General features: G+C 37.8%; 1 protein-coding gene across 1 annotated transcript in view; it reads right to left on the bottom strand.

Annotated features, from left to right (window-relative positions):
* KCNB2 (potassium voltage-gated channel subfamily B member 2) overlaps positions 1-12,794 on the bottom strand; it is a 409,561-nt gene that overhangs the window by 371,851 nt on the left and 24,916 nt on the right. The window contains exon 2 of the mRNA XM_023184090.3: positions 6,095-6,766. Coding sequence (XP_023039858.2) covers positions 6,095-6,673 — 579 coding nt within the window. The 5' untranslated portion in view covers positions 6,674-6,766. The remainder of the gene's footprint in view (positions 1-6,094; positions 6,767-12,794) is intronic.

Raw genomic sequence — 12,794 nt, 5'->3', positions numbered from 1 at the left:
ATCAAAAAGTGCATGATTCTCGGGTAGTTTACTTTTTCAAAAATATTCACTTGCAAGGTGATGACTTAGTTCATTGTGCAAACTGGGACACTTTGAAGAGTAAAAAGAAACGCTATTAATAACTAGACATGGACAAAAGGTATTAGCCAAGACTATCTCCATAAAACCAGAACATATGGCACCCTAGGTTACAATGGGATGTGAGGGTGTGAGCTTTTTATGACTTCTTATTCTTCTTTTCTTGCCCTTCTCTCCCATGACCAAACATGGCCAACTGAACAGAGGTGAGTTTTCAGGGCAGCCTTTCCGGGAAAGCAGAGAAGCATGGATCTAGAAATAGGATCGCTACAGCTAAAAAACATATTTGAGACATTTAAACCAAAACCCAATGGTGTTTTCTATCTTATCTGTTTTATTTTCTTATGCCTTATTTCTTTCAGGTTTATGACCTGTTAGTCTTCATGGATGATACACTTTATGAAAGGGAAACACAAATCTTCAAGCTAAACCTCTGCAAATTGGCCAAGTTCTTTTAAACTCTATCATCTGTTAACATCTCTGAACTCTTATGCTATGTTATTGGAAGAACACAAACAGCTTAATCTGTACAGATGGGATGCAGAGAGGAAAGGGGAAGAAAGGAAAATGATAAGCCACCAATAAACAGTATGACTAGCATAATAATTAGCCCACTGCAGATAAGAATGAGAGTACTGCTCAGTACAAAGAGATGCCTCAATGCAGAGGAGAGCACTGCACGGTACACAGAGGGGTCTCAATGTAGAGGAGAGCACTGCACAGTACACAGAGGGGCTTCAATGTAGAGGAGAGCACTGCACAGTACACAGAGGGGCCTCAATGTAGAGGGGTTTCTGTGTTGTTCACACTGCATCATTTCATGTTTTTGGCTCATTTGTGGTTTTAATGCCTATTATATTTTCTTACCACTAAGACGGTCATCAGAAAACTAAACAAAGTGTTACACAGCCCAAGTTGTTCACTTGGCTGGATCTACTTACAAGCATAACATGTGAAAGTTCTGTTCTTGAGCTGAAAGAAAATCATTTATGATTCTGTTCCAATGCCTTCCTTCATTTTTCATTCAAAGCATTAGAATAACTGATCCATACACTATAAATAGAATGAGAATGTTATGTATTCTTTCTCCCTTGATAAGTACACAGTAGTTTTTGTTTTGTTTTGATTTATTTTATTTTTTTACTATTTCTGTGGCTTGAAAGGCCTACACTCTAATTTAGTTGGAATAGGGAGATAGTTCTCAAGGAGTTGTCAACCGGGCAACCAAACAGGCACTAGTATCTAAGAAACATAATTTGGACTCCTGGCTCTGCGGAGAGCTGAATTTCCAAGCACAGACTACCCATCTGCCACCACCAGCTCCCTACTTGATCCAAGGATGGCTATGGTCTCCTGGCCCTTCAGGTGCCGTGCTGTACCATGCCAACAACAATGGACCTGTGGATGTATGCAGGGAATAAGATGCAGGCAAGAAACACGGTCATCTCCTTCCCCCTGTTCCATGCATTTTCAGGGAGAGAAAATTGGTGCTAGTGAGGAGGAATAAAAAAACTTACATAGTACCATCATTTGTGGCCCTCTGAACTCCATTTTTCCTTTAACTTAATTTTTCTCTGTAGGGGGCTATTAATGAAAAAAAGTGGAGAAATATTTCTCTAGTCAATCATTCCCCACTTTTCTTAAACTAAAATAAAGCCAGTTCCTGAGGGGCCCAAGACATGTATGCGCGTGTGTATGTGTGTGTGTGTGCGCGTGTGTGTGTGAGAGAGAGAGAGTGAATGAGAGAGAGGAGGAGGGGGAAGAGGAGTGGGGGAAAGGGAGGGAGGAAGTGGTGGCTATGCGTAAATGAGGAAACTTAGGAGTGGAAAGCAGGTCCTAAACCATGCCCTCACTTGACCTGTATGCTGCCCCGAAAAAGCTGCTGTGTGCTCTCACTGTTTGGTTCAGATGAATAGAAAAGTGTTTCCGCAGATTTCGCCTCCTGCTGTTCTTATCCAATAAGGGCTGCTTACGTTCTAGCTTCCTGACCTGACACCTGAGATCAGCCTGTTGTCTGGCACTGCCCAGCACACACATCCACTTACGCTCTTAGAGGGAGTCTTCCCTCAGAGGACTCAGTCATGAGCCCAGATTCCTGGATTTGCCGGAAACCCAGATGATTTCCTTTGTTCTTGACCTTCTTAAGATATCCAAAGTGAGGGCCCTGTGTGGTACTGATGAGTCTAGTTTCTTTCAGATCTCAGGTGGGCTGTGCTACTTCCTGATTGTTGTTTCATCCCAAAGGCTGAGAATATTGCCTGCCACAAGACCCATTTCTCAAATATGCTTTTAAACACCTTTTAGACGGACGTCACTATATGCAATATTTACAGGGAAATAGCTACTGCAGTTTACTTGGGAAGAAGCCAAGGAAAAGAGAGAAAAATGTTTCCAGTCCAGAGACTGACTAAATTGCCATGACCTGGAAGAGGTACAGGATCAAGTAGATTTCCAATTTTTGCCCAAGAAACTGGCAGCAAGTTGAGCCCTGTTCTTCCCCTTGCACAATCCTATGAAAGGCACACTAAAGTCAGCAATTCCTGTCGTGGTAACCCAGGGAGTTGTTCCAGTCATGCCCTGGGCCCATTCAGCTGAGCCACATATTCACAAACCACCTCAAATTAAACTGTGTACATTATTTCTGTATGAGGGCATGTACAGTCGCCAACATACACTGACAAGAGTCAAAAAAGACAGAGTCCATCATACAGATATAAACCTGTGTCCCATTACCAAGTCACACCATATCCCAGAGAACTAAGAAATAAGTATTTCTATTCTCCCTGTCATTACGTTTTGAATAGCATGATTATATTTCATGGTTTTATATATGTGTGCAAAAATGTTAATTTGTTAAATGTAATATTTCAGATATACCACATTGTTAAACCCTGTTATGGCTTTTTTTCAGGTATTAATACACCAGAACATCCAAGTAAGAGAAGTGGCTCCTTATGTGACACCAGGGAACATGTTCCAAACGAGTTGACTTCTTATTGTCAGAGAAATATCCAAAGACAAAAATAATAGGCCAATTGACCTTGTAATAATTTTTTATATCATAGGGGATGCATATAGCATGGGCTGAACAATTATTACTTAACTGAGTATTTATTTCATATCAAAGAATAGATATTTTAGCCTGTTATGCAACACCTGATAGAGAGGGTCAAATTTTTCCTTCCATACTAGGGATTTGGCAAATAATCTTATAGCTTTTATACTTTCTTTATTACAGGAATCTATTAAGTTATACAAAAACTGAAAGAGAAAAACACACAAATATTTTCAATGATATGAAATCCCAGTTAAAGATAAGAGAATATTTTAAGGATATTTTTAAATTCTGGAAAGAATGGAGTGTCTAAGTACCTACTTTAATGTGTGTGGCACACATAGAGCATATGTTCAACTAAATTATCATACTGAATAAGCAAAAAACTGGAAAGGCAAGGTCCACAGCTATTCTGCTTTAAAGCTATCTTACCTCCTAAGCAAGTGAGGATGAACACGAAGGTTCCAAGCATTCCTACACAAGGGCTTCACAACATAGGAAAGAGCCTGATGTACCCACACAATAAAGTAAATAGTGAGAGCTAGAATATCACCCTATTGCAGCTGTAATATTACTACTTTTTCTTAAGTTGTGAAAATACTATCCACACATACCTGCATTACCACTCCCCTCACCAAGAATTACTCCAGAAAGAAAAAAACAAAAACAAAAACAAAAACAAGCTATAGGACTCGAGAAGAGTACAGGAAAAGGTAGTGGTTTATATAAGACATTACACAGAGCCATTTTTAAAAGGCTCTAAACCTCAGACAAACGAACAATAATTTCACTAAATTACTATATAATCGAATGTAAATAATTTCCATAATATTTCACTATTCAAACAGAGAGGAAAATGTAGACATATAAATAAACATAAATCCTGTATGGAAATTTAGTAAAGAATCAACTTATAGTGAAGATTGACTTAGCTTGATTAACAATGTGGAAACAAATTTACCATTTATAACTGCATAAAATTTTCCAAAACCAATGTCTTTGGCTGCTGGGTAGAGTTTGTAGGTAGATTTCTTGTCTATTCATACAGACACAATTTGAAGCAAACTTAAATAATATGTTGGATGCATATGTAAAGGTCTATTGTAATGAGCCGTGGTCATAGTTACCTTCTTAGAGATTAAGAAATGGCTATTTCTTCTAAAATTTACAGATTAAATGAACTACCTTGTGTAGGAAATCAGGTTATTGACCTTATTCTATCCTTGTGAGAAATTCTTCGGGAAAATATACATATATCTTACATTTTTTCTGTAACAGTACTTAACTTTAGATATAGGTTAATAATGTCATTATGAACAAATAAACTACAGTAACCTTTCAAATTGTCTTTGACTTAATTGCTTTATTTTTATATAGTTGGCTAACTTTCTCTGGAACTTTTGACGGAACAATGATTTATTCCTTAGTTGCCTAAAGGCTTGAAAGAACTCATTTAACACCCACAATACTCACTTAACTCCAGAATCTGTCTCATTCATTTTCAAAATTCACTCCATATTTTTAGTAGTAACTCAAGTATGTACCTAAACACTTGATATTGGAAAGAGCAGTAGCCTTTCTCAATCAAAACCCACAAATGTGGCACATTTATTTTTTTCTTACAAGTTAAGTGAAAGGAAACAACTTATCCAAAACTACAAAAAAACCTAAAGTCTTCCATTTGCCACAAAATATGCATTTCTTTGTTATAGACAACAGATATCATTTTATTTCACTTAGGTGCATGTCCTGGCTGGAAAGTAAAATGCCTTTAGACGTCAACCAGAAAGAAAACCAAACAAAAAGCAGTTTTACGATCATCTGCATTAGCTTATTATTTACATTATTTATGTGCTATAGATTATCATGTAGAATCTTAATTTCCAGTCAAAAATCTCATATGGTCTATTACAAATTCTGAAATCATTACCATTTACAAGAGAGAATATATTAGAAAAAACAGTAAATAATCAAAAGAATTCATGTGATGACACACTCTTCCCTTCTCCATTCCGTACTCCATTTTCATCCATTATGCACAAAATGTCAATACTATACTCCTGTAGCTAAAGATGGCTTTTTGAATTTTTACTTATCATTCATACTGCAATACAGAACTAAATATATGGAGTGGAAATTGGTTTGGGCTAACCTTGAAAGCTCTAGATAAAATTAGACAAACAATCACACAGTTGAATTATATACTGGAATTAGTGACAAAAAATTTACTATGAGATTTAGATACATGCAGTCACAATGGGGAAATATGAATTTGCTTTCATTTTAAGCAAATACTTTATGAACTCAGACATGGTAATACCTCAATTGTAAAAAAAAAAAAAAAAATCAACAACAGTCAGAAACATGCACTGTTAAAGGAGGCCTCACAAGGAGGGGTACGTGGATGCATTCTGGACATTGACTCATTTTTTACACAGGTTAGTAAAACAGTCCCTTCCTCATGTGTGTGGTGCCTGCCCTCTGAGCTACCTGGGGCCATGCTCTCGTCTCTTTCCTTGAACCTCTACAGAGCCAGGCTAAGAGGTACCTCCTCTCCTTCCAGTGACAGTACCTTCCCTTTGTTCAAGATGGAGCTGAGGCCCTCATCTTCCACAAGACTCAGTGCCTGATGAGTCTGAGCTAGGGCTTTCTCCTCAACCTCCAAGTCACCAACATGATACAGCGCCAGGAAAACAAGGACTCTCTTTCACCCTCTGTTGCCCATGCCCCTTTCTACAGACAATAATTATTATTTATGAAAGGGTAATACCACTTTATGACATTAACCAGGATGAGTTACTATATTGGACTAAATAAGATTTTCGAAAGGAGTTTTTCACTGTCTATGTTGCTATGCTTTGTTCTGTGTTACTAAAACAGTAAAAAAAAGTTATACTCTCTTGAATGTAGGTAGCATCTTTTCTGACCACACACAGGCAAGCAATACCATAGGTTTCATACCTTTGCAGCCACTGATGAGTTAGGTTTCTCCAGCAAGTCCCACAGTTTCTTCCTTTTATCAGGGCAGCAGGTATTATCAAACTCTTCTCCTTCTCGCTCTCGCATAGTCTCTGCCTCTCGCCTCAGTTCTTCGTTCATTTGTTCTTTTTTTTGATGATATCTGGCCTGGCAGCAGGACTCTAAGTAGATCTCATCAATCCCCCAGTAATCAAGTTCTTGGCCAAAAGAAAGTGCACACATTTCTTCCATCATATGGAGTTTCCCCGTCCGGTAGAAATTTAAAATGGAAGTGAAGGCTCCTGGATGCCGATCAAAGAAATACTCGTTCTCGTTCAGATTATAGTCATCGCACACTTCCAGGAGGCTCTCGTGTGTGTTGCAGTCTCGAAGCTTCCCCAGGCGCGTCCTGGGCAGCCTGTCCAGCGTTCTCCACAGGACTTCGTGGTTGAGGCCCCCCACGTTGATTTTAACTCTCCTAGAGCATGTTTTGCTCCGGATAATGTCCACAGGCTCTGGAGGAAGAGAAAGTGTCGACCTTGAAGTCTTCCTGTTTAAGCCCGGGGGAGCCTTTTCTGCCATTTTGAACTGGACAAAGCCGCAGAGCCAGGGTCCTTAAAAAATGAGGTCAACTGAAGCAATATCCTTCTGGGGCAGGCATTTCCACTGACAAAGCTGGAAGAGAGCAACAATCACTTGGTTACTTGCATTTTCCTAGAGTACTTCCTGTTCTATGGGATCATTCTGTTGTTACAACCAGAAGGTTCAATATTAACAACTGAATACAACCAGAAGGTACAATATTAATGACTAGATACTTTTGGAGATATACATCTTTCCTTTAGGATATAGGAAAGGGGGGAAAAGACAACATAGTGTACTACACAGAAGAGGCTGTGTATTCAATGATATATACCTATAGGCTGGCAACTCCCAAACATGTCATGAGAGACCTCTTTCTCAAGCTGCAGACTAAAAGATTCATGTACTTGATCAACTCTTTTTCTTTTGAGACAGGGTCTCTCTCTGTGACCCAGGCTGGAGTGCAGTGGCACCATCACAGCTCATTGCAGCCTTGATCTCCTGGGCTCAGATGATCCTCCCACCTCATCCTCCCAGGTATCTGGGACATGCCACCACACCTGGCTAATTCTTGTGTTTTTTGTAGAGACAGGGTTTCTCCATGTTGCCCAGGCTGGTCTTGAACTCTGGGGTGCAAGCAATCCACCTGCCTCAGTGTTCCAAAGTACTAGGATTACAGGGTGAGCCACTGCACCTCGCCCTGATCAACTCCTTCTAGATAAACCACAGACATCTTAAGCTAAACCGACCAAGGTGCCAATCTCCCCAACCAGTTCCTGATCATTCTCCATCTCAGATTTATGGCCTTCCCCATCCCATACCCAGTCACCCTCACTAAAACTCTGTGAAATTCCGATCCATCCGTCCACATCCAAATAAGCACCAAGTCTTACCAATTATACCTCCTAACCATTGCTTAACGCCTCCAACACTGTTACGAAGGTTCCCATTACCACAATGCTGGTTCGAATCCTCAGCATCACTTGCCTAGACTTCTTTTCCTTTCTGTTTTTTTTAAAACAGAGTCTCATTCTGTAGCCCAGTCTGGAGTGCAGTGGCACAATCTCAGCTCACTGCAACTTCTGCCTCCTGGGCTCAAGTGATCCTCTCACCTCAGCTTTCCAAGTAGCTGGGACTACAGGCTTGCACCTCCATGCCAGGCTAATTTTATTCCCCAGGCTGGTCTGAAATTCCCAAGCTTAAGCAATAGGCCAGCCTTGCCTACACTTCTAATACAGCCTTAAATTGGATCCCAAACTCGGGTTTTGTCCACCTAAAAACCATTTTCCACATAGCTATTAGAATGCTCTGCTAAGATACAAATTTGACCTTGCCACTCACATGCTTTAAATCCTGCAAAATGTCATCATTATTGGAATTTCATTTTTGAAGTCCTACCAGCACTTTAATACCTAGTTAGTCCTAGTAGGTCCAGCCTCCTCTCCACCTTCACTTTTCATCTTTCCCTCATCACTATATTCCAGTAACTCCAGACTGCACACAACATTCCCTTTCAAGCTCCTGGCCTTTCCATATTGTGTTCTGGAAACATCTTTCTTGTTTCCTTCTGACTAACCAGTACTTGCTTTTCAAGACTCAGCTCAAACCTCACCTCCTCCAGAAAGCTCTCCATAATATTCCCACTGTGGGATCATGAAACTTCCACCATACCATTGCAATATACCTTTCCCATAGTATGCTGGGAACTCCTGAGGACAAAGACCATCTTTTCTATTATTATGTTCCTATCACCAAGCACAGTGCTTATACAGTGTAGGAGTTTAATAAATATTAAACAGTTAATCCATTCCATAATTATTTTCCACAAGAGAGCTGACCAAAGTAATCTATGTGGCCAGAAAATGCAGAAATGGAGTTATTGGGATCACTTATTTAAAATGCATCTGTGTTTATGGGTGTTGTGTGTGTGCGTGAGTGTGTGTATGTGTGTGTATTCTTCTGCTTCACGGCTCTTTTATTCTGTGTACTAATTCTTTAAAGTATTACTGCTCTTGTAGTCCCTCTTATTGATCTGTTATTCTGATCTGTAGCAGCAAGTATCTTCTTAGTTATCTTCCCCTATTATGTTTTTGCAGAAAATCATAGAGCTTCAAGCAATTCATCCAAAATACCACCTTTAATATAAAACATCATGTTTCACACAGCAAACAGCTTATACTAAAGGGAAAAACTATTAGATTTAAGAGATCCTTATAATTAGAACTCTCTTTTAAGATACACATCAATTTCTGCATGCCCCTGGCTTCTCCATCCTGCAAGTTAAATTTATTTCTCCATCTGGAGGCCAAAGATCCTCTTGAATGAATACAAGACAAGGTAATGAAAAATGTAGATGGACTATATAAGAATTATTTCAAATGTGGCCAATAAATACACTTGCATGAGGAGTTTTTTCAACTACAGAGTTACAGGAATATTTTCAGCATACACACACACACACACACACTTTCATCACACATGACAAAAATGCTTATATTTACAAAAATAAGAAGATCTATAATGATTGAGTAAGCAACTTAAATTCTCTGGGCTTGAATTTTCTAATCTACAAAATAAAGACAATGTTATCTATTTCATGCACAATATTATGATGATTAGATGAGACTGTTTATGTGAAATGCTCACTACAAGGAGGTATTTCTGAATAGAATAAGAATATTCATATTTCTTCCTAAAGTTTGGTTTCCAAGCACTGAAAGAAAACTAAGATTAAAGCTATATTAGTTTCTATTAAATAAAGTCTAGCTTTAAAATTTTCTCTTTACATATATGTTCCGTCTTTCCCACTGAATCATACATAAGTAAAGGCCTGGGATTGTGGGTCCAAACTTTTCTCTACTGAGCACTGAACCCACACGTAACAGGCACCTCATAGCATCTGTCTTTGGTGCCACTGATGCTCATGTTCTAATTTTATATTCAGGTGATGATGAACTATATATATGTTAAAAATTGAGCAACACTATCAGGATCAGGCAAAAACAGCTGAAAATATTAGAGATAGGGCAATTCTAGTGATTAATCTGAATATGGAGTCTCCATTAAATAACTTAGTTGTAGGTACACTGACATCTCAACACTCAATCATCAAATTGTCCACATAAATAACAAACTGTGAGCTGATGCAGTTTGAATTTGATACAAATAAAAATAAAATAAATGTACTCTTTTTGAACACCATGTCTTATGCTAATATGAAGATAAATCATTTTTGAACTGATTATAATATCAGATAAGAGGTTTTCCAGGAAGAGAATTAACTCCAGAATGACATAAATATCTCATTTGTTTGTGGTGAAGGGCATGGTGTGCCTTGCTATTTTGAAGAAGTCATTAAAAAAGGAAATATTATATCATAGTCACTGGTAGGTCACTATTTGTCTTAAACAATTTCACGTGCATTGTGTATAGTGAATTTTCCTTTTTGTAGGGTGTATGTCTCAAGTGAAGAGAGGTCATAAGACTTAAATTTCAAAACATCTTCTTCACTGATCAAGAACTTTCTACTATAAGAAATCTAGTGTTGATTACAAGTCCCGCAAAAGAGGACACACTGAAATTTAATGACCTTTCTTGATAGCAGGGACAGAGAAATTAAGGATGAGAAAACAGCCTGTTAATTTGATTTTCTTAAGATTTAAAGATGATCTGCTCTCATTATTGTTACTATGGTTAAAAGATTTTTTATTCTCCCTGGGCAGAATGTTCTGCTTGTTACCTGATAAAGAGCGCAGGCTCAAAGGCATAAGTTCCTGAGCAGTTGAAGAGCTGTGAATAGTGTTCCAAAAGTTAATCAAGCCTTCAGAATAAGCCTATAATAAATGCAAGCTGCAGAGCATAAGCCCTGATCAATAGCGCCTTTGAAACTCACTGAACCTTTCTGCTTGCCTGCTTGCCTTTCTCCCTTCTATTTCTTCTTCTGTGGGTTTCTCTCTTACTATCTCCCATGTCTGTTATGCCACATGCTACCTATCTTTCTTCCTTTGCTTTCCCTCCTTTCCTGTCCTGATCCCTAGATCTTTCCATCCTCACAGCCACTTAAACACAAAACCAAACTATATTTTTTCAGACTTACATATACTTCATTAAGTTTACTGTAGCCAATCTTAATATAGAGGCCTCCTGGGCTGAAAATACCTTCCAGGAGATAAAAACATCTAAACAGAGTTGGAGGTCTATGGAATCATAAAAGGGGCTCTGTCTGAGGCTCAGGACACCTCAGTTCCGCATTGCCCTCAATTGCTAATTGAACTTTAATTTCTTCACCCATTAAGTGGTGGCATGTCCATGGCTAAAATTCTTTAATTTCCTGACACTTAATTTTTTCCTTTCACTGCGATTCCGCTCCTTTTACCTCCCCATGCCCTCCAATCACCATCCTTACTTCAGATAGAAATAAAGCTATAATGCTGCCTCACAGTCAATGAAACATTTTCCATGTCTAGTTTCGTGAGGAAGATGGTTTTCATATTTCATTTCAAGAACCTTTACTTTAATATTTATCATGGCTTGAAACAGACTACCTTCAGAACATCTTGAAAGTTTCATTTATTTTATTTAGTGTTTAGTTAATTTTCTATCTGTTAACTTTTCATTTTAAATTTATGTCCTTTTCTGCCATGTAAATTTTACTTCTAGCAATGAATCTGCCAGTTCCCTGTGGGTAAGGGTATTGTGTTTTATGACCCTAGAGCGTTCGCAAAATTTACGTTTTTAATTTCAGTAATTAAAGTGGATACGATGTATTTTCTCATCATACTTTTGTAAGTGAATTTATGTCTATCATAATGATTTCTACCCCATAAAATTAATCATGCAGTTCAATTCTGCATATAAGTGTAATATAAAATGCAATAATTCAGTGCTTAAATTGTGTAGATATTATGCAACTGTGAATAATTTATAAACATAAATTGTCAGTATAAACAGAAGACACTTTTGTTTGAGACCTCAGAACACATGTTTTCATGTCAAGGGCAAAATCTTAGTGAATATTTTCTTTCAGCAGTTTGTTGATTTATTTCACCTCATTCAATGAATTGAAAGTTAAGCTTGCTACAATCAGTCAGCCAGTGCGAATGTACTCAATATCCCTTCATTAGTCTTCTAGAGAAAAAAAAAGCGGCTCTGTAAACAATAAACAACAACAAATATTTGAGTTTTGCACAGCTGCACCCTGCTTCTACAGCAGCGTGGCATTATGCTGCCACCCGCTCAGGGCCAAAACTGACAAGACATAACTTTCTCATCATGGCATCTTAATTACAGCTTGAGGCTCCAGGTTTGGAGGGGGAGTGGGGTTTACTGTAGTCTCAAAAATACTAGCATTATGTCATACACTTGACACTGCCTTCATGGAGCCAGGCAGGGTAAGTCACATGTGCGATCCTGTGAAGATAAAAAGCAAACCTTTCTAAAGATGTAAGCGATGTTTAACATTTCATTTTTGTGTTGCTAGAACATGCTGAGCAGGCACTGCAAACAAACAGCTCTGAGACCTTTAAGTCTGTATCACTGCATATATAGCTCTAAGGCATTTTCTTAAATTTTCATGTACAGCATTAAGTAATAAGTTTCTGTAGAAACTATATTTCAGAGAACCACAAGATGATCTGCAGTAGATACATGAAGAGAAAGGCATCATAACTGTTAGCTGAAGATTAAATCAGTGTATGTTTTTTAATTCCATTGTTGGCTGCAATTTTTAAAAGCATTTCCAAAATTTACTAATAAAAAAACCAATAACATTATAACAACTTAAAATCATATGTATATATTTATATATATATAAATATATATATTTAAAGTATATATATTTAAAGTAAGGTCCTGGAAATTTTCAGCTATCCTAAGAAATTCAACAAACCTGCAACCTGCATTACTTTAGAACCTGGTCAGAAGTGTTTAATAAATTTCATACTGTTTATTATTTTTAATATATAAAATTCTAAGAATAACTGAAATGCTGTCCTTGTCCTCAGAAAGTGGAAGGTGACAATTTCTTTTCTGCAATCGAAGGCTGCTAATATCAATTTCTTCCTTAACTTTAGCACAAGTATATACTCCTTAGTTTTTAAAAAAAAATGAGAACTTTTTTGGG

This window comes from Piliocolobus tephrosceles, chromosome 7 (assembly GCF_002776525.5).
Source record: "Piliocolobus tephrosceles isolate RC106 chromosome 7, ASM277652v3, whole genome shotgun sequence".
NCBI classification, from domain to species: domain Eukaryota; kingdom Metazoa; phylum Chordata; class Mammalia; order Primates; family Cercopithecidae; genus Piliocolobus; species Piliocolobus tephrosceles.
The sequence above is the reverse complement of the archived record's forward strand: the minus strand, read 5'-3'. Positions and strand labels throughout refer to the sequence as shown.